This window comes from Corylus avellana, chromosome 5 (assembly GCF_965113065.1).
Source record: "Corylus avellana chromosome 5, dhCorAvel1.hap1.2, whole genome shotgun sequence".
Taxonomy (NCBI): domain Eukaryota; kingdom Viridiplantae; phylum Streptophyta; class Magnoliopsida; order Fagales; family Betulaceae; genus Corylus; species Corylus avellana.
Genome location: NC_142494.1, coordinates 29,346,481 through 29,370,184, shown reverse-complemented (window position 1 = coordinate 29,370,184; position 23,704 = coordinate 29,346,481). Strand labels below are relative to the sequence as shown.

The 23,704-nt window shown below is 33.3% G+C and overlaps 2 protein-coding genes across 2 annotated transcripts; both read left to right on the top strand.

The window, feature by feature from the left end:
* Positions 1–1,092: 1,092 nt before the first annotated feature.
* LOC132183076 (uncharacterized) lies at positions 1,093–5,249 on the top strand. Its single transcript, XM_059596472.2, has 7 exons — positions 1,093–1,575; positions 1,659–1,739; positions 1,895–2,071; positions 2,876–3,046; positions 3,205–3,417; positions 3,502–3,590; positions 4,223–5,249. Exons 1-7 carry the CDS (start codon positions 1,491–1,493, stop codon positions 5,000–5,002), a joined length of 1,596 nt encoding a protein of 531 aa, XP_059452455.2. The 5' UTR covers positions 1,093–1,490; the 3' UTR covers positions 5,003–5,249.
* An 818-nt stretch (positions 5,250–6,067) lies between these two features.
* LOC132182203 (F-box/kelch-repeat protein At3g23880) lies at positions 6,068–7,557 on the top strand. The gene has a single exon (XM_088516869.1). The coding sequence runs from the start codon at positions 6,080–6,082 to the stop codon at positions 7,457–7,459; it is 1,380 nt and encodes a 459-aa protein (XP_088372995.1). The 5' UTR covers positions 6,068–6,079; the 3' UTR covers positions 7,460–7,557.
* The last annotated feature ends 16,147 nt before the right edge of the window (positions 7,558–23,704 follow it).

Sequence of the window (23,704 nt, the reverse complement as noted above, 5' to 3'; positions counted from 1 at the left end):
CTTTCATTACACAAGGCATATGAGATCTAACCAGGAGCACATGACAAGCTGAGGGAAAGAAACAAAAAGGGTACCTCAAATAAAACATCAAAGAAAGCATTAAAAACACACACACACACAAAAAGAGAGTAAAGATTAAGGAGTAAATAAGAAGACACCAAGGAAGCCACCGTTCTTTATGCTTAGTAAACAATTTGGCTAAACTTTGCTTTCTGTACAAGCAAGAACAGTAAAAAAGAAAGAAAAAAGACCTGAAAATTTCTATTAACAAATTTAAAGGCTAATATATATATTCTTTTTGGTTTGTTGAGGGGGCCAATGGCCAAACCCAAGCTCCATTCCCTTCCTTATGTTTAGGAAAAATCTCAAAAAAATCACAAAAAAATACCCACATCTCAAAGTTAATCAACATCAAAGAGCATTTATAGTGTTTTCCAATGTATTAAAAAATATTGTAGACTCTCTATGCATTATTAAATTATAAAACATCTCATTCTCTCTCTTTTACATGTCCTAACAATTTTCTCTTCTCTCAGTGGTTATAATGATTGAAAAAATAATAATTTTTAATTCATAAAAAAAAAAACAAATAAAAATATCTATTGTGAAATGTTTTTTTATATAAAATAAAAAATAATTATATTCCCTAAATTAAAAAAAAAAAAAAAAAAAAAAAAAAAAAAAAAAAAACGGTTGAAAGACTGCTGCGGGTACTCTTATCTATAGGTGACAGCCGACACAGACAATTTTTTGCTGTTTTCCTAAACAGATAAAAATCTCTTCTTTTTTTTTTTTTTTTTTTTTTTTAAGACATAAAAATTTGGACAGCCTAAGAGGCTAAGATGTAAGACTTACCTACTACTCAAGTAGGTGGGTTACGAGGGTAAATTTCTGTGTTATCGGCGGGGTGGAATCTCTCTATCCTTCCTAAAAAGATCCAAAACTATAGAACACCTGGATGCACCAGTTGAAAAAGAAGGTGGGCATCCACATTTGAAGTTACAGCTCTGCCCACGCTCAAGACAATAATTTCCTCAGTCTCGGCTTCATGCAATAAAATGTGGCGTAACCGTGGATATTCAATAGGGGGCAGGGGCACTCCAGTTACCAAGAAAGTAAAGGACTGCCAAATTGAATTTGCAATAACAAAACTCAACTTGATTGATGTAAATACGAAGACAACAACTTTAGAGCATATGATTCCCTGTCTCTCTCTCTCTCTTGTGCGGCTGTGCCTTTACTTTCTTCCCTTTGATCCCAGCTCCTGTTTGTTCACTCTAAACCATTTTATGATCACACTATGCCCTGCTCTCCTTGTCTCTTTCACTGCTTTATCTCCCAAAAAGCTTTTCTACTGATTAACATGTAAAAAGGAGTTGGGAAACAGTCTGTGGGTCTCCTACTTAAGTGGGTTCTTCCAAAATGCAAAGCTTACTCCTTCACACTTGAGCATTTTGTTCGTTTTTTCGTGCTCTACTCTTGAGAGTGCTATGATGAGAAATTGGCTTCCTTTGGCACTCATTTTGGTGGTTCTTTTTGGTGGGTTTTCTTCAGCGTCAGCCGCACATCCTGCAAGTGAGTATGGCATTTTGTTTTCATTCTCTGCTTCAAATTCTATCAAAGTTTCAAATTTTCTTAACATTTTGAACCATTTGCAGAAATTGTAAGTGGGATTGTCTCCAATGTGGTCTCTGCGCTTGTTAAGTGGCTGTGGTCACAGAAATTCGTCACCAACGCAGGTAAAGATATTTCAATGAGCTCACATTTTTGTGTTTTGCTCTGTTTTGGGGTTTGTCTATATGGGGCTAGAGATTGTTCTTTGCAATGTCAAGGTTCATGAAAGAAAAAGTGGAATTTGTGAGGTTGATGGGATTTGTGCGGTTTGATTTTTCAGCGGTTCCTAGCCGTTCGATGATGAAATTTGAGGGTGGATATACGGTGGAGACGGTGTTCGATGGCAGTAAGCTTGGAATCGAACCATACTCTGTCGACGTTTCTCCAAGTGGGGAGCTTCTGGTTTTGGACTCTGAAAACAGTAATATCTACAAGATCTCAACCCCATTGTCTCGTTGTAAGTTATTTTTGGCTCGTACAGTTTAGGAATAATGCTTGATTATATTGTTTGTGATTTTGTACTTTTAGTTCGATCAAATTTTGATTTTTCTTGAATATAATGGTCTTGATATTGCTTTTCATAATGTGTTTTCGAACACCTATTATAAGTCTCTAAGAAATAGGCTTGGGACATATTTTTTTTGATTCGTTTCCTTGCTAAGACATTATTAGAGAAATGTTTTTGTTTAGCTGAAGCCTCCACTTTTGAAAGTACAATAGGACTTTTAGTTTAGTTTCTGTCAAACCAACTCTATCTTTTTGGAGATATGTTATCTTTTGTTTTAAGAGCAATATTCTTTAATTAGCAATTAAGCGTCTTGTTAACAACCTAGTTGTCCTTTATCTTTTTGAACCAAATAAGGCTTTTGTGTACTTTTACATTAAAAAAGAAAACAAAGTCCATTATGTTGATGAGTTGCCTTTGAGCTTCTTGAGGACGATTAACTCAACTTTTTGTTTGGTTAATGACCAATTGCACTTTTGCTTTTCAAGTTAGTTCATGAGAGGTTACTGGAAAATTTGATCAGATGCGAACCAAATGGTAGTTTCAGTTGGTTTGGATTCCCTTTTTTCATTTAAATATTCAAACAAGCTACACTAAGACTTATCCATTTCCCTTTTATTGTGGAGAATTGATCTCAAAAGACTATTACAGTTTTCTAATCTCATCAAGTTTCTTCTTTCTTCTGGGTGCTCAGCGGATTCTTTTAGTTGAACCCATTGTTCTTTTAAATGCTCAAAATGAATGAATGAATTGCAGATAGCCGGCCCAAGCTGGTTGCTGGATCACCTGAAGGTTATTCTGGGTATGTAGATGGGAAGCCAAGAGAGGCAAGAGTGAACCACCCAAAAGGGCTTACAGTGGATGACAGAGGAAACATTTACATTGCAGACACGCTCAACATGGCTATCAGGAAGATCTCTGATTCAGGTAATGTACGGATATTTAAGGGATTTCCGTGGTTAAAGAATGAAATTTGTTTCTATAACCCCCTCCTCTGACAAGGTGCAAGAAATCTTGGCATCCAAGGGACTTACTACTTTAGAGTAGGATCTGCATTAATATAATTTAGCTTTATCATTTTGCAGGGGTTACAACTATTGCAGGTGGAAAATGGGGCCGAGGAGGAGGTCATGTTGATGGTCCAAGTGAAGATGCAAAATTTTCAGACGATTTTGATGTGGTTTATGTTGGAGCTAGCTGCTCTCTTTTGGTTATAGACAGAGGAAACCAGGCAATTCGAGAGATCCAACTCAATGATGAGGACTGTTCTTCCCAGTATGATGGTAGTTTCCATTTAGGTAACAAGGAAAAACTCAGAACTTTCATCTGTCCTTTTTCTTTCGAGATCTTGGAGATTTAAGAAAAAACAAATAACTTTGCAGGGATGGCAGTGCTTGTTGCAGCTGGATTTTTCGGTTACATGCTGGCATTGCTGCAGCGAAGGGTGCGAGCAATGTTTTCATCCAAAGATGTAAGTTATCCCAGATATATAATTTTTTCTATCTCTAGTAATTTAATTTGTTTGTGACTGGAGAGTTGTCCCCATAGGCATCTTTGTCACATGTCTGAATTTCAAATTACAAGTTTACAATCAGGTTCTGGCCTGGTCCCCAAAAGAATAAAGAAAGGACATCTAACTTACAATTTACTGCTAAATGGCTTAGAATGGTCGTTGTAAGAAATCACATTATTTCTTTTCTTTTTACTGTCTTCTTGATCACCAAATGGAGCATGTGTCCAAGATATATCTATATAAATAACCGTTTATTCACGATTAATCTATGCATCTTGGATGTTGCAGATAGAATACTTTTATCTTTTTGTCATATTCTGAAGTGTTTTCTGAACATTTTAAATGTCAACATGTGCATTTGTTTCTAAGTCTGTTACTCCCCATGCCAAAAAAAAAGCGAAAATTATTTTATAGTTTCCCCAAGTTAATTTAATATAGTTCCAACAACTGTTCAAACCGTAAGAAATGAAAATTTTATTGTGGAACATGACACTAAAATTATTCACTGTGGTGGTAACAAGCTGGAATTTCTCTTCTACTGATTCCCTTCATAATATGACCAGGACAAGTTTCATATTTTCTTATTGCAGGATTCAAGAACTCCTATAAAGAAAGGTTCACCAGTGGCACCATATCAGAAGCCTCCTAAATCAGTCAGGCCCCCCTTGATTCCATCTGAAGACGAAACTGAGAGAGCAGAAGAGGGATTCTTTGGTTCACTTGGAAAGCTTGTCCTCAACACCAGCACTTCGGTAGCTGAAATATTTGGGGGATTATTTTCAGGCTCTAGAAGAAAGCCCCTCATCTATAATCAGCAATACGAACAACTGAACACACAGTCAAATCCGTGGCCCATGCAAGAGAGCTATGTGATACCAGACGAAGATGAGCCACCAACATTAGAAACTAGACCACCAACACCAAAGAAAACATACCCTTTTATGACCAAGGACCTGGAAAGGAGCCAGCATATCAAGCAAAGCCGGGTTTACCATAATGGATGGGATGGTGATTATCGCCAACAGCAGCAGCATATGCAGCATCAGCTGCAACAGCAACATATGCAGCAACAGCTACAACAGCAACATATGAAGCATCAGCAACAACAGCAACATATGCAGCAGCAGCAACAGCAACAGCAGCATCATCACAGGCATTTTTCATCTGGCCCGCAAACTTACTATGAGAAAAACTGTGAAACAAATGAGATAGTCTTTGGGGCCGTTCAAGAACACGATGGACGGCGAGAAGCCGTGGTAATAAAGGCCGTTGATTATGGAGATCCTATCTATAATCACCATAATATTCGATCCCGAATCAATTACATGGGTTACTCTCAGGGCTATCCATCATCTAATGCTACATATTAGCCAAGGGATTGTAAACTTAATATGTGAGATATGAAGGTGGAAATGGTTAAAAATGGATGTAAGAGGAGGCGTGCTCGTTTTTCATATTTACTCTCTTAGGGGTAATGTTAGTTCTCCAAGGTTTCATATCGGTAGAAGGAAGTACAAGAGTGTAATATTCATCTCTATTTTATTTTTACTAAAAATCAAGAATATCGAGCTAGTTTTATGGGAGTGTTAGAAAGCTTTTATATATGTAGTTTTTTTATCTAAGAAATGGTTTATATATATATCTATATATATATATATATATATATATATATAGAATATAAAAAAAGGAAAGTCCACATACCCCTCAAAATACCACCTAGTTGATAATATCCCTCAAACTTTCAATTGTGACAATGTCTCATTTTAAACTACTAAAAATTGACAATGTTCCCTCCAACTAGATCACATTCATATATGTAATGTGAGATTTTTTAATTTTTAGTAGATTTGGATGTGATCTTGTGTGTTTGTTTTATTTTTTTTTAAGTTGTACTAAGTTGAGAAGTCAATCTCTCATTAAAGGGTACAAAATGATAGGTTTGTGTCACAGTCCCATAGAAGTTATTTTCATTCTTTCCACACGAGAAAACTAATCAGAGAGTTATCAAGTTAATTATATTTAAAAGTATTTTTGTCTTTTCACTTTTTGATAGGACAAAAAATATTTTTTTAATATAACTAATCGGATATTTTTCAGTTCAAAAGACAAAAATACCTATCTAATATAACTAGATACTCTCCTATTTAAATGAGCTAGAGAGGCCGCAATGGCTTGCTATTTATTTGCGCAAAAATATTTATATAAAAGTTTTTCTTACGAATTTAACTGAACTTATTTCCTTTATATTATTATTATTTTTTTAAAACTCCTACATCATAAAAATTCACCTTAAATCCTGATAGTGAGTCATAATACACGGCATAACAACGGCACAAAATAGGAATACCAATCAGGGTCGGTTTGGAACTCCTTTCCTATATATTCTTATCGCTATTTGGGTTTCAGTAATTAATATCTCTCTCAAAAATCAGAAAACCCCTAAGACCATGATGGTGGCCTATTTTCCGGAGGAAATCATATCAGAAATTCTGTTGAGACTATCTGTCAAATCCCTAATCCGATTCAGGGGTGTTTGCAAATCCTGGAATTCTCTCATCACAAGCCTGGCCTTCATCGATTCCCATCTCAGTCAATCCATTCGAAACAGCAACAGCAACCCTCCCCCACGTGCACCATTACTATTCAGGTACGGCACTCCCCCACGTGCACCCTTACCCTTAATATTCAGAAGGCACGGCACCCATAAGTATATTGGCAGAGAACACTTTGAAGACCTCTTTAAATTGTTCCATGATAATGAAGAGTGTACGGAATTGGCTTTTCCAATGATAACCCGTCGGGGTCACCGTTTTATCGGTTCTGAAAACGGTTTGATATGTCTTTGTTGTAAAGCTTTTGACTTCAGTCTTTGGAACCCTTCAATTAGAAAAGTCGTGAATCTTCCAAAACCTTGCATAAGGGATTTTTATAGTTTTCGCGATGGCGAGGTCAAAAAACTCTGGTATACCTTTGTGGTAGGTTTCGGATTTGATTCGCGGACCAACGATTATATGGTGGTGAGAATTGCATGTCCTTATCACAGAGAAGTAGAAGGAGAAGGAGAAGGAGAAGACGACGAAGAAGAAGAAGAAGACGACGAATTTTGGAGGAAGACAATTTTGGTTGAGGTTTACTCTCTTAGCACAGGCTCCTGGAGAATAAGCAATGCCGGTTTTCCGCCTTCGACTCATCTTACAGCTAGTAATTTTTGTTCTTGGTCTAAACCCAGTGCGTGCTTAAATGGGTGTGTGCATTTTACGGCAGATTATTTTGTAGCAGCCGCTGGTGATAATGTGTCTTATGCAAGTGTATTGGCTTTAGATCTGCGTGATGATGTGTTTCGCGAGATGATGCCAAAAGATATGATCCGCCTTGAACTTCGAATAGATGAAATCGATACCCGTATATACAGGGGATCGCTTGCTTTGTTACATTATAATACGAATCGGAATCAAACCCAGGAAAGGTATTGTTTCATATGGGTTATGAAGGAGTATGGTGTAGTTGATTCTTGGGTGAAACAGTTCACCATTGATTTGAATGTGCATTGGAATGTGCTGGGATTCACGAAGAACTGCCAACCAATATTGACGATCGGTGGACAATCTTGGGAATGTGAGCTCTCATCGCTTGACTCCAAAAGCCAACAAGTTACAAAATTGGGAATGCATGGGGATGGGGAGGACCGCACCATTTGTGTCGACACTTACAGGGAGAACCTTGTCTTACTCAAAACAGAATCTTGTCTTACTCAAAACAAACGGTGTCGTTCCCAAATGGAGAGTGGCCAGGAGGATGAAGAGGACCACATGGAACAGAAAAAATAGGTCAAACGGTGTAGTTGTAGTTCCCAGGAGGAGACTGGGCTGCTCTCGCTCAATTAAATATTATTTTCATTTAATTTCATCAATTGTATTCATTTAGTTAAGCTTTTATTATCATCTTAATATTTTATTTTCGTCACTAATTTGATTTACTTGGATGTGTTCAGTACGTAATGGTCTGTGTTTAGTTGTAATAAAACACGGTGTGAAAAAAACCGTGTTAAATGGATTTGATCTAGTGAGGAAAGGTAGATGCATGGTTTCAGTAGTGAAATAAAGAATATATCTTGAGTTTGGGTTGCTTTTATGGGGCTAGGGTAATTTGGTTCTATAGTTATTTAGTGGAGAATTGGATTAGGATTGTATAGGTGGGCCAAAAGGTTTAGATTAAAGGGTTTTTTTTTTTTTTCTTGGTTTTGAAAACTAATGCAAGGATTATGGAGGATTTGGAGTCAAAATAGGTGTAAACTGTAAAGAGTAGCATTGCTCCTTGATCATATGCTAAGACCCCTTCTCTCTTACATACACACAAATTAAAGGCATACCAACTCTGCCAGTGGTTTTCTTCCTTGATAAATCTGAATGCTTAAGAATTTTCAAGAATGTGAAACTTGAAGAATCCTTATGCTGTGACAGTATGATGGTTCAGTATTTCTTATTGCATTAAAAAAAAAAAAAAAAAAAGACCATAAAAATTAAGGACACAATTAGAGTTGGTAGATTTCGGAGAGAAGATTGTTGCAGAGAAGCCGGGAAAAGACAGAAAAATACGTAATAAAATACTTAATTGATTTAGTAAAACAATTGTCATTTAAGGCTGCAAAAGATAAATGAAAAATCTCTCTCGTGCAGATATTGAAGATGTGAAAGATACAAATACCAAGCAAATTCTTAGCTAGCCAAGGGTTATGAGGGTAAAATAATAATTTTTCAATCTAAGAAAATGTTAAAAGACAAAAATAACTATGAAAAAAGATACACTACAAGTAAGAGCCTATTTGTGATTGCGTTTGAGAAATAGAGTTTTTTGACAAAATTTTTAAATTTTTGTCAAAAGTACTTTTTGACCATTTTTAAACTTTTTGAACCCTTAAAAACGCTTTTAATTTATTTTACCGAGTATTTTTTTCTTCTTCAAACCAGTTTTTTGAGTGTTAAAAACACTTTTAAACCCCTCAAATGCAATCTCAAACAGACCCTAAGCCTATGGCAATCTCATTATAGATTCCACTTGAGGTAGATTGTTGACAAAGTTCTTAATCTCAAAAAGAGCAATTTGTTTTTTTACCTCTTTTTCCTCCCACTGCGAAACTGCATCTTCGCTTGCTTCGTCGGAATCTGAATTGCAAACCTTTTTTTCCCAAGAATTATCCAAATCATATTGACTCATCACCCATGTCGAACGCTCTCGATTATCCTCGTAACATAACAACGCTAATAACTCATTCAAAATACAAGTATTCGCCCTAGTTCTAGGGTTGACCATTGTCAACTTCAACCCCTTAATATGTTCGCCAAACATTTTAAAAGCCAGCATAATTAGATCATTCTCTTTAAGACGCGTATTTGGCCAAACGTATGTATAAGAACAATCTCATGCCTAGTAGAATTACGGCATATGTTCCAAGATCATGTGTTAAGAGAGTAAACATCAACCACGGACGCACTTTTCACATAAAAATTTCTTTCTTCTGGAATTATTGAATTTGAAATTCTCAACACCATAAAATCTTTAGTGTGCAGATCAAATCCGAGAGATGAGTGACACCTAGCAACCTTGCTAAAACTAGGTTTCGGAAGATTGAATAGTATTTTAAGAGATGGATTCCAAAGTATGAATGCATCCTTCTGTAAAAAATATACTAAACCATGCTCACAACCAATGAACTAACAACCGCTGTATATGGAAAAATGAAATTTTGTACGCTCTTGGAATTCTTGATTATCTTCAAACAACTTATAGCGCAGTAGATTGAGATCAGGAGAAGAGCAGTCCCTAGCTATGAAGAGAGTGTTGTTGTTGTCGCGGGGAATTAATTCATAAAAGATGAAGCGAAAGCTTTTGATGCGAGAATTCTAGGATTTGCAAACAATCGTTAATTGGAGTATCAACTTGAGAGGTAGCCTCCCGATGATGTTGAACCCAACGAGTTTGTATGCTGATGACCGGACTAAAGGAGAAACAGGAGTGATGCGACGGTCGGACTGAAGGAGAAATGTGTTTTATATTTTGGATAGTCAAAGGATGATGGATGAAGACGAAAAACAATAAAAATTTGAGCTGAAACTGAGAAAAAAAAAATGGAAAAAAAATAATAATAACTTGAGGTGAGATACTAACGTCTAGATGAAATGTCAATATATGCATGAATGAGATATTAAGGTCTAGTTGAGATATCGATATATGAATGAGATATTAAGGTTTAGGTTATGAATATGCATTTGTACAAAGGATAATGGATGAAGATGAAAAACAAGAATAATAATAATAATAATAATAATGAGATATTAAGGTCTAGCTGAGATCTCGATATATAAATGAGATATTAAAGTTTAGGTTATGCATATGCATTTGTATAAAGGATAATGGATGAAGATGAATAATAATAATAATAATACAAATACGAGGACAACACTCCATTACCTTCGTTTTCGATCTCCATTATAATTTGACCATGCCCCAACACTTTGAAACATCTTTCAGATATTTGAATTGTGAACATTCTTTCCCAAGAATTAGGCAAACCATATTGAGTCATTACCCATATCGAACACTCTTGATTAACCTCATAACATATCAATGCTAATGACTTATTCAAAATACAAGTATTCACCCTTGTTCTAGGGCCGACCATTGTCAAATCCAACTCCATTTTCTCAATACTTTCGTCAAGCAATTTAAAAGCCAGAATAATTGGATGCTTGTTACGACGCCCTATAAAATGTAGAATTCTATTCAAACAAGAGCTGGATTCCAAAGCATGAAGCATTCATCTAAAAAATACATACCAAACCGTGTTCACAACCAACGAACTGACCACCATATATGGGACAAGGAAATTCTGTATGCTCTTAAAATTCTTGATTATTTTCGAACAGCTTATAGCGTAGTAGATTTTGAGTAGGATAAGGGCAGTACCTAGCTATGAAGAGAGTGTTGCTGTTGTAAAGACGATTTGATTTAGCAAAGATGAAGCCAAACTTTCTAATGTGATATTTCCACGATTTGCAAGCCGTCGTCAGTTGCATTATCTTCTTCACAAGTAGTAGCCTCCTAATAATGTTGAACACCACATCTTTGGGATATAGTCCGACATTGCTCTTCTTCTACTGCTGTTGTGCTTGGTTTTTTCTTGCTTTCTACTGAACAGAGCAATTGGGATTTTGCTTTTCCCGCTACTTTCATTTCGTTTATGATATTAAGGACAAACAATAGATGAAGACGAATAATAATAATTATTATTATTATTATGAGATATTAAGTTGCTGAGATCTCGATATATAAATGAGATATTAAAGTTTGGGTTATGCATATGCATTTGTACAAAGGATAATGGATGAAGATGAATAATAATAATAATAATATAGAGAGTGTTATTTTTGCCTTTATAGCAACAAAATAGGGTTTGCCTTCCCATGACATAATAAAGGATTTGCCAATTGATCACCCATTTTGGACTACAAGTTTATTTTAGATAATCATATTTTGACTTCAAAACTTAAAACTTTTCAAGTAACGTTACTTTTTGATTAAACAAATGTAAATTTTCCACAGTTTTTTAGGATCATAGTGTAGATTTTTGAACTTTAGAAAATTAAAGTTTATGCAAATTAGGACCGAAGCTGGTCTTTTATGACCAGCCAAAAGAGTCTAATTCCTCTTTTCTTGTAATTTTCCAAAAGAAATATATATATATATATATATAGAGAGAGAGAGAGACTTCAAAGAGTCTTACAAGGAAGTTAACGTGTTTCTAACAATGAAGTTTTCTCGTGGTGGAAAGAATTGCTAACAATAAATTTGGGAAAATTATATTTATTTTCCCAAACTTATAACCAAACTGTAATTTTATTCTAAATTTTAACAAGTTACATTTTACCCCAAACTATCTTATCTTTTCATTTAGCCTCCTGCCAGCAACAGTAAAAGCAATCCATGACTCACATGTTACGTAAAATATCGCAATTCTTCTAATCATGTCTAAAGCTTTAATTATGCACTTGGATATAAATAAATAAATAAAAACTTTTTCTTCGACCGTGGGTCTTTACGGCTCAGTCTCCTCTCATCGTGTTTTATTATTATTATTATTTTTTTTTTAGGGAAAACTTTACTTACTCTCCTAATAGTTTCTCACTTTTGCAATCGTATCCTCAATCTCTAAAAAATTGTAATGTTAGATCACCATCTTTAAAAATTTTGTAATGTCACAATTCCATTATGATTTTATGTTTAATCATAACGGAGAATATTTAAATACCAAAAATATCTCTATTATAAAAAATTTTAAATTTTTTTCTCTCACATCAATCACATTGACGTTTGTGACCGATGACCAATATGTTTTTTTTTTTTTTTTAATGTTTTAATTTTTTTTTAATTTTTAAATAATATTAAGGGAAAATTACAGTTTACCCCCCAAAGTTGACATCGTTTTTCAATTCGAACACTAAAGTTTCAATTTTTGCAATCCACCCTCACAAAGGTCCAATTTTTTTCAATTCGACTAATATTATCCCAAAATTCTCATATTGCCCCTAATTTTTATTTTTTATGAAAAAATTTGGGGGTGCAAAAATGGCCAACCACCCCGAATTTTTTAAAATTCTTTTATAAAAAATAAAAAATAAATAAAAATTAGGGACAATATGAGAAGTTTTGGATACAATTGATCAAATTGTTAAAAATTGGAACTTTCGGGAGGTGGATTGCAAAAATTGAAACTTTGGTGTTCGAATTGAAAAACGCTGTCAACTTTTAAGGGGTAAACTGTAATTTTTCCTAATATTAATAAGACATATAAGATACATCTCCATTGTTGGTTGAATTGACATAAATTCCCGTTAAAGAAATGGATAAAACTTGAACAAAATGTGCAAGTCGGTATTTAGATTTATGATTGATACTATTTATGATAATTTTTGAGACCGATGTAACTATTTGCTATTGACCCTACCTTTAAAGTTTTTAATGGTACCAAAAAACATATTTAACCTTAAAATAAAATATTGACTCTCATCTTGAAAGGGTGATATCTTCTCCAATCAAAACAAATCAAATGTGTAGCTGACTTAAAGTAGTAGTCAATTTCACAGCGGCACAATCACCTAGTAGGGGTAACGGGTAACCTTCTCATGTTGGACTCGAGCAACAAAAGTAAGACTAGAATGTTTTATTTTTTATTTTTTATTTTTTTATTTTTTATTTTTGCTTTATTCATATATATTTATCTTCTTTGGATTGAAAAATCCAACAATACTTTTTCATGAAAATATGCAAAATCGGTTTTACACATATCCATCAGAAAAATATATATATATTAGAATCAGTTATGTGATGTTTCTTTTCTTTTATATATATATATATATATATATATATATATATATATTGAAAACTATTTACTTAGAAAAAAAACATGATTCGGTGTAACCGATAGTCCCGTGGCGTGCGCCCAGACTTTATAGCCTGGCAACATTGTGCCCAAAGTTGTGTTCTCCTGCGGCCCATTTCGTAACTGGGCTTTCCCAGTCCACGTACTGCATCATCTTTAAGAACGTTATTTTGTGTTGTATTATATATGGTATTTCACCGCTTGACTCACGTCATTCATGGCTGATTCTGAGAATTCTTCCACCAACAACTTAAATTCTTCTTCATAAAATTATACGTACATTAAATTATCTCATATCCCAAAAGTTTAAGTTAATAATAAATAGTAAGTTTAATAATTTAATAACATCTATAATTCTCATGGCAGGAGCACATTACACCGTTCAACAACAATTTCTAAGTAGCAAATGAAATTACAAAGACTTTATTCAATAGTTATTGGATTATATTATAATGATCCAGAGCATAATAATTTTATTTCATCTGTATTAATTCATACTCTACAAGTAAATCAAACTTCCTCTTAAATTAACAATTATTTCAACTAAGGTGTCTTGAGACACATTTATGCTCTGTTTTTGGGTCGTCCGGACAGTAATGTATGCACCATTAACGAGTTAATGCTGAGCCCCGTCGCTTGGACCTCCCCCAGCTGGGTTTGAATCCGAAAGTTCCCTTCTGTTTAATATTGGATCAGAATTCTTAATTCCCAGAAGGCCATGAACTTCAGTAATATAATAACCTGTCACTCCATGGCTTCCAGCGGGATTCATTATGGCATGGTGGCAATGAGTTTGAGCATGCAGAGTGCGGGCTTGTATGGTAGAAGATAGGAAAAAGAAGCTTACCAAAATAGCAAGGACAAGGAAATGACGAGCTTGGAGTTCTCTAGCCATAAAATAATGTAGCAGGGAAGTTTTCTCTTAGTTTGTAGAGAAATTGGGATGTGAAATTGGGTAGTAAAGTTTGGTATTTATAGTGATCAGAGATGGTGGTAAGCTTGTGGAAATGGTGAAAAAATGCATGCCCGGTTCAAACACGCATGAGAATGGTGAGTATGTTACGAAGCATGCAAGGAAACTCAAAGAGAGAGAGGTTCAAATGTTGGGGGTGGAATCTTGGGTGACAAGCTAGAGGCTTATCTCAGATCAGTGAGAAACCAAGACCAGCTTATAAGTTGAATTAAGATTCCGGTCCAAAATGTTGTCTCACCAAATTCTTCTCTATTTGCTAGGGTTTGATGTTGGAATTTTTAAGTTTTCTAAGTCCTTCCCTTCTGCGTTGGCTAATATCAAGTCCAAGCTGCTCAAGTGCAGAATGGTGGTGGCAGTCAAACAATAGGTTTTGAAAGTAGTGTTTAATGGTGTTTGATACTTTGAGATGAATGGATTGAGATCTCCTTAAATTTTTTGCCCAAATTCCCGATACCCATTTTACAAAGCGTTATTGTTGCCTTTATGGCGACAGATCATGATTTGCCTTCCCATGACATAAGAAAGGATTTGCTAATTGACTGCAGGTTTGTTTTATATAACCATATTTTAACTTCAAAACTTAAGACTACCGTAAAAGAGTAAAATTTTTGGTAACGAGTAATATTACTTTTCACATTTATTTATCATACTTATTTAATATTGATTAACGTAACGTGTTTTAAGTGATGTTACTCTTTGATTAAATAAACATAAAATTTCCACAAATTTTTAGGGTCGATTTTTGAACTTTAGAAATTGAGGTTTATGCAAATTAGGACCGAAGCTGGTCTTTTATCACCAGCCAAAAGAGTCTAATTGAGTGCCAGACTTTACTTCTGCTTCTTGCAAATAAAAACACTTAATTCCTCTTTTCTTGTAAATTTCCAAAAGAATAAAAAATAAACACGGAGAGAGACTTCAAATAGTCTTACAATTAAGGGAGCTCCTTCAAAGAAGAGAAACGTGTTTCTGACGATGGTTACGTAAAATATCATAATGCCCATATCACGTGTAAAGCTATAATTAATATTAATTATGCACTTAAATATAAATAAATATATATTATTTCTTCGGCCATGGGTCTCTACGGCTATGTCTCCGCTCATGATGATTTAAAAAAAAAAAAAAAAAAAAAAAAAAAAAAAAAAACTTTACTTACTTTTGCTTTTGACTGTTTTGTTGACCCATGGTACTAGGTCACATTGACAATTGTGACCCATGACCAATTTTTTTTTTCTTTCTTTATTTTTTGGTTTATAATGTTTTTAATTTATTTATTTATTTTTTTTATGTTTTAATTGTTTTTAAAATTTTAAATAATATTAATAAGATATATAAAACACCATTATTGATTGGATTGATATGAATATCCGTTTAAAAAAATGGATAAAAATTGAACAAAATGTGCAAATCGAAATTTAGATTTACGACAAATACTATTTATGACATTTTTTGAGACTGATGTGGCCATTTACTGTTGACCCTTAGTAATGATACCAAAAAAAAAAAAACATATTTAACCTTAAAATAAAATATTAACCATATAATATCTTGAAAGAGAAATGCTAAACATTCTAAATTTTTGTTCTAAAAGTTAGTTCCTAAATAATGTGTTACAATCCCATTAATTGATGAAATATTTCTCAAAATAATAAATCTTGTAACATGATAACACGTCATTTAAAAACCAATTTCTTAAAAGAAAATTTGAAATGTATTACACTTCTCATCTTGAAATTGAGAGATCATTATCCCATATGAACAAATCAAATGACTGCCTCCTTGGTTCCATATTTGAATAGAAAAAAAAAAAATCAAATGTGTAGACTTGAATTGGAATTTAATATTTAAGTAGCAGTCAATTACAACGGCCCAATCACCTAAGAGGGGGTAACCTTCTCATGTTGGACTTGAGACAGCAAAAGTAAGACTAGAAATTTTTTATTTTTTTATTTTTTGGCTTTATTTATATATATTTATCTTTTTTTGGATTGAAAAATTCCTACAGTACTTTTTTCATGAAAATAAGCAAAATCAGTTATATATATATATATATATATGAAAATTGAAAACTATTTACTTAGAGGAAAAAAAAAAAAAAAAAAAAAGAACATTAGTCAGTGTAATAATAGTCATGTGGCGTGTGCCCAGACTTTAGATGTGTTTGGCAAAGAGCTTGAAAAAGAAAGTTGACGAAAATTATAACAGATGTGATTGATGTGAGAGAAAAAAAAAAAAAAAAAAAGTAAGAATTTTTGTGTAAAAAAGTAAAAAAATTTGTTTTGCAGTAATTTTTTTTATTTGAATAGTAATAAAAAAATGATTAATGTGATATAAAAAGTAAAAATGTTATAGTTGATTTTAAGAGAAATTTTTTAAATTTTTTAGTCCAGTCAATCTGAACCACTTCTTTGCCAAACAGAGCCTTGTAGCCTTGCAAACTTCTATAAATAGACGTGCAGAGCTCCCCGTCAATACAGGGGGAGTAAGCATCATCCTCAAGAACGTTATTTTGTGTTCTAGCTATTATCGTATTTCACCCCTTGACTCACGTGATTCTCAAAAATTCTTCCACCTACCAACTTAAATTCTTCTTCACAAAATTCTACTACATTAAATTATCTATCTTTTTTTTTTTTTTGTTTGACATTAAATTATCTCATATATATTCTAAAAAGCTATAGTTAATAATAAATAGTAAATTTAATGATTTTAATAACATCATCAATTCTCATGGCACGAGCACATTACTCCATTCAACAACAATTTGCAGCAAATGCAATTACAAAGACTTTATTCAAGAGATGTTGGATTAAATTACAATGATCCAAAACATAATAATTTATTTCACCTGTATTAATTCATACTGATCTACAAGTAATTCAAATTTCCTACTAAACAAACAATTATTTTCAACTATATATGGTGCTATTCTTGAGACACATTCGATGCTCTGTTTTTGGGTCGTCCGGACGGTAATGTATGCTCCATTAACGAGTTAATGATGATTATCCCCGGGGCTTGGACCTGAAAGATCTCGTCTGGGTAAGATTGGACCATAATTGTTAGTTCCCCAGTGGCCAAGAACTTTAGTAATATAATAACCCGTTACTCCATCTCCATGGCTTCCAGAGGACTTCATTATGGCATGGTGGTGTTGAGTTTGAGCATGCAGAGTGCGGGCTTGTATGGTAGAAGATAGCAAAAAGAAGCTTAAGAAAATGACAAGGACAAGAAAATGGCGAGCTTGGAGTTCTCTGGCCATGGAGTAATTTGTATTGAAATTGGGATGTAAAGCTTGGTATTTATAGAGATCAGAGATGATGATAAGCTTGTGGAAATGGTGGAAAAATGCATGGCTGTTCAAACACGCACAAGAATAGTGACTATGTTGCGAAGCATGCAAGAAAACTCAGAGAGAGAGTGAGAGGTTGAACAATCGGCCGGGGTGGAATCTTGGACTACAAGTTTGTTTTAGATAACTATATTTTCCCGTCAAAACTTAAGACTAGTATACAAGTAAGCATTTTGGTTAGATTTTCCACAATATTTTTTTGGTCTAGTGTAGATTTTGAATTTAAGAAATTGAAGTTTGCGCAAATTAGGACAGCTGGTCTTTTATGACCAGCCAACTGAGTGGCAGAAGTTCTTGTTAGCATTATAATTTGGTTTTGCTTTTTCTTTTTTTGCAAATAAATAAACTTTATTGTCTCTTTTCTTGTAATTTTTCAAAACATATATATATATATATATATATAAGAGGGAGAGAGAGAGAGTTAAAATAGTCTCACATTGCTTGTGAACAAGATCTTGGGCATGTTTATAAGGATTAAAGAATGAACAACGCTCTCTTAAAGAACCGGTTTTATGAGATGAGTTAGGGTCATGAATTTTTTCATGGTATCAGAGCCTACCACAGGACGAATGGGGACCCACACTACTTACCCCGTGACAAGGACCGAGAAAAATACCGGTCTGCACGTGAGGGAGAGTGTTGAGAAATAGTCCCACATTGGACTATTTCTAAATTGACGGAGTCAAGATTCGATTCCAGGACCTTTGGCTCTGATACCAAGTTAAACTACCATTTATTCCAAAAGTTTAAGTTGATAAGAAAAGGTAAATTTAATCACTTAACTTTCACTTTAACAATTACAAGGAAATTTCTTCAAGGAAGAGGAACGAAATCACTTAATTATGAAGTTTTGCCGTGGTGTAAAGAGGAGCTAAGAAGGCTAAAATTTGAGAAAAACTACATTTATTTTTTCAAACTTATATGTAAATGCTAATGTTTCTCTTAATTTTAAAAAGTTATAATTGGCGTTCCAGAGTACAAACTATTTTGCCCTTTCACTTAGCTTCCCGTTAGGATTTTATATTAATTTGGATGACAAATGCATCAATAATTTTTACTACGGCCCTATCATATGTATAAAAATACAATTATTTCTTTAGATTAAACCTTTCCTAGTCATGGAGAGGTCGGAGGTCCCCTCCCATGGTCTTTTAAAAAATGAAAAAAACAAAAAAAATGATATTATTGTCATTTTGGGTCATGTGTATTGCACCTAACCAATTTTTTTTTTTTTTTTTTTTTTTATCAGATTTAACAAAAGACCCTAATGGAGAAAGTTAAGTGAAAGGCTAAGTAGTTTGAAAAAATATTGTAATTAAGCTTTTAACTTTTCGGAGAATATTATAAATTGGGTGTAAATTTGAGAAAATTAGGACTTGTCAGACCCAATGTATGCCAATCATGAAGAAGACGACTTCAGGCAGATTTTTTTTTTTTTAAAAAAAAAAATTCACCAAAAAAAAAGAAAAAAAGAAAAGGCTTAAACTTGAAAGACATTATTGGTACGTATACAAGTTGTTCATTCAAAAAAAAAAAAATCACCAAAAAAAAAGAAAAAAAGAAAAGGCTTAAACTTGAAAGACATTATTGGTACGTATACAAGTTGTTCATTCAAATGGTAGGTCATAAACAATATTGGACAATCATGTCTAGTAATATTAATAACACCAATAAATTGTACTTTTTACTATACTTAGAGAAATATTACATGAAATAATTATTTTCAGGGGCAGGAATCTGCAAAGTCCATTATTATTATTATTATTATTATTATTATTATTCTTTAAACAATATAAAAGTGGATCAGCAATACCACATCTAGCTACCATCACTCAATTAAAGTATGAATCTTCCAAATCCATGGATCCCACCACATTGCAACTATTTTATTACTAAAATATTCCCTAATATTCCCGATCAGTGGATCGGGAATTCACCAGAGTGTAAAGAATTCACGACCGCACTGGATCTTTACTTCCAGTTTCAACCGTTAATGACAATAACGAAGAGAAACGTGCTACCCAGTATGACAGATGGATTATTAACAACTAACAGTTATTTCTATGAAGACCAAGTGAATTACCATGAAAATTATTAATTAATACCATTTTAATTAGAAAGCACCTAAGGTCCTGGTGTAAACCAGCTCTTTTACAGCATCTAATCACCATGTGACACATCATCAATTTAAAAAAAAAAAAAGTAAAAAATGAAAGTGAGAACAACACACTAAATCAAAGAAAAAAAAAAAAAAACCGTAGCTGGCCAGACCCCGGCCAGACCCACACCGTGGGTTTGGCCAGCGATGAACGCCTCAAACCCTGCGAGGACTTAATAAATAGCACCTCTTTGCAACTTTAAATTTCTCGATTGAGATCCCCTCCATTAAATTCTACTACATTAAATTATCTATCTTCTTGTTTTTTTTGACATTAAATTATCTCATATATATTCTAAAAAGCTAAAGTTAATAATAAATAGTAAATTTAATGATTTTAATAACATCATCAATTCTCATGGCACGAGCACATTACTCCATTCAACAACAATTTGCAGCAAATGCAATTATAAAGACTTTATTCAAGAGATGTTGGATTAATAATTTACAATGACCCAAAACATAATAATTTATTTCACCTGTATTAATTCATACCGATCTACAAGTAATTCAAATTTCCTACTAAACAAACAATTATTTTCAACTATGGTGTCTTGAGACACATTTGATGCTCTGTTTTTGGGTCGTCCGGACGGTAATGTATGCACCATTAACGAGCTAATGATTACCCCCGGGGCTTGGACCTGAAAGATCTCTTCTAGGTAAGATTGGATCATAATTGTTAGTTCCCCAATGGTCAAGAACTTTAGTAATATAATAACCCGTTACTCCATCTCCATGGCTTTCAGAGGGCTTCGTCATGGCATGGTGGTGTTGAGTTTGAGCATGCAGAGTGCGGGCTTGTATGGTAGTAGATAGCAAAAAGAAGCTTAAGAAAATGACAAGGACAAGGAAATGATGAGCTTGGAGTTCTCTGGCCATGGAGTAATGTAGCAGGAAAGTTTCTCTTTAGTTTGTAGAGAAATTGGGATGTAAAGCTTGGTATTTATAGAGATCAGAGATGATGATAAGCTTGTGGAAATGGTGGAAAAATGCATGGCCTGTTCAAACACGCACAAGAATAGTGACTATGTTGCGCAGCATGCAAGAAAACTCAGAGAGTGAGAGTGAGAGGTTGAACAATTGGGATGGAATCTTGGACTACAAGTTTGTTTTAGATAACTATATTTTCCCTTCAAAACTTAAGACTAGTATACAAGTAAGCATTTTGGTTAGATTTTCCACAATATTTTTTTGGTCAAGTGTAGATTTTGAATTTAAGAAATTGAAGTTTGCGCAAATTAGGACAGCTGGTCTTTTATGACCAGCCAACTGAGTGGCTGAAGTTCCTTTTAGCATTATAATTTGGTTTTGCTTCTTCTTTTTTTTTTTTTTTGCAAATAAATAAACTTTATTGTCTCTTTTCTTGTAATTTTTCAATATATATATATATATATATATATATATATATTGAAGAGGGAGAGAAAGAGTTAAAATAGTATTACTGTTGAGAAATAGTCTCATATTACTTGTGAACAAGATCTTGAACATGTTTATAAGGAATGAGCATCATTTTCTTAAATAACCAATTTTATGAGATGAGTTAGGGCCATGAATTTCTTCATGATAACAGGACGAATGGACTGCTTACCCCATGACAAAGACCAAGAAAAATACCGGCCTGCAAGGTTTGATCTTAGGACCTTTGGCTCTGATACCAAGTTAAACTACCATTTATCTCAAAAGCTTTAGTTGATAGAAATAGATAAATTTAATCACTTAATCATCACTTTAATGATTACAAGGAAGTTCCTTCAAGGAAGAGGAACGAAATCACTTAACTATGAAGTTTTGCCGTAGTGGAAAGAGGAGCTAAGAAGGCAGAAATTTGAGAAAAACTACATTTATTTTTTCAAGCTTACATGTAAATGCTAATGTTTCTCTTAATTTTAAAAAGTTATAATTGGCGTTCCAGAGTACAAACTATTTTGCCCTTTCACTTAGCTTCCCTTTTCCCGTTAGGATTTTATACTAATTTGGATGACAAATGCATCAACAATTTTTATTGTGGCCCTATCATATGTATAAAAATACAATTATTTCCTTAGATGAAAAAGAAAAACCCTTTCCTAGCCATGGAGAGGTCGGAGTTCCCCTCCCATGGTCTTTAAAAAAAAAAAATTCTAACAAAATGATATTATTGTCATTTTGGGTCATGTGTATTGCACCTAACCAACTTTTTTTTTTTTTATCAGATTTAACAAAAAACCCTAATGGAGAAAGTTAAGTGAAAGGCTAAGTAGTTTGAAAAAATATTGTAATTAAGCTTTTAACTTATGGGAGAATATTATAAATTGAGTGTAAATTTGAGAAAATTAGAACTCGTCAGGCCCAATGTATGCCAATCATGAAGAAGACAACTTCAGGCAGATTTTTTTTTTTAATAAAAAAAAAAATCACCAAAAAAAGAAAAAGAAAAAGAAAAGGCTTAAACCTGAAAGACATTATTGGTATGTATACAAATTGTTCATTCAAATGGTAGGTCATAAACAATATTGGACAATCATGTCTAGTAATATTAATAACACCAATAAATTGTACTTTTTACTATACTTAGAGAAATATTACATTAAATAATTATTGAGGAATAATATAGCCCCAACTTGAGGCTAATTTTTTTTTTTTTTTTTTTTTAATTTAAAAAAATTAAAAGTTAAAAAAGTTTATGAAACAATAATTTTTATTTTGGTCCTTCTTTTATTTAGTATTTTTTTAAAAAATAAAAATTGTATTTTTATTCATAATAATGGCCAATTTTTTTAAAAAATGGTCATTATTGTGAAGAAAAATATTAAAATACAATTTTTATTTTTTTAAAAAATATCAAATAAAATAAGGACCAAAATAAAAATTATTGCTTCAGAACCATTTTTATTTTTTATTTTGTTATTTTCTAAATTAAAAAATAAGACAAAAGTTGACACCAAATTATCAAAATAATTGTGCTTTTAGCATTTTTCATAATTATTTTCAGGTGCAGGAATCTGCAAAGTCCATTATTATTATTGTTATTATTATTATTATTTAAACAATATAAAAGTGGATCAGCAATACCACATCTACCATCACTCAATTAAATTAAAGTATGAATCTTCCAAAGCCGTGGATCCCACCGCATTGCAACTATTTTATTATTAAAATATTCCCTATTCCCGATCTGTGGATCGGGAGATCGGGAATTCACTATAGTGTAAAGAATTCACGACCGCACTGGATCTTTGCTTCTAGTTTCGACCGTTAATACTTGATGACAATAACGAAGAGAAACGTGCTACCCAGTATGACAGATGGATTATTAACAACTAACACTTATTTCTATGAACACCAAGTGAATTCCTATGAAATTATTAATTAATGCCATTTTAATTAGAGAGCCCCTACTATTGGTGTAAATCAGCCATTTTACACCATCTAATCCCCATGTGACACATCATTAATTTAAGAAAAATGCAAAAAAATGAAAGTGAGAACAACCACACAAAATCAGAGAAAAAAACCCGTAGCCGGCGAGACCCAGGCTAGACCCACGAGTCTAGCCGGCGGTGAACGCCTCAAACCCAGTCGGATGTGACCTGTTTTAAAACCCGTTTCTAATGCCCAAAAACCCGTTTCTACTGCTTCAAAACTCATTTTTGGATTCAAAACTAAAATCTAGAGGTGGAAGGTTAACCCTTTAGGGATTTTATCACCCTAAAATTTAGTGTATTTTGGTCCAAGTTATTTTTGTGCACTTTTTATGTTTTTGCTTATGTATCAATTATTGATTGGAGACTGTAAAAATAGGGTTTTAAGGCTCATCCTGATATAAGTTAAACTCTTTTAATTAATATTAAATAACATTATTTTTACATTGCATTCAAATTTTACATTGCTCTCTGATGTAAGAGCCTTATGCTCTTAATCTTTTTTCAATCGAGACCTAGGCTAGACCCACGAGTCTAGCCGGCGGTGAACGTCTCAAACCCAGTCGGATGTGACCTGCTTTAAAACCCGTTTATAATGCCCAAAAACCCGTTTCTAATGCTTCAAAACTCGTTTTTTGATTCAAAACTAAAATCTAGAGGTGGAAAGTTAACCCTTTAGGGATTTTATCACCCTAAAATTTAGTGTATTTTGGTCCAAGTTATTTTTGTGCACTTTTTATGTTTTT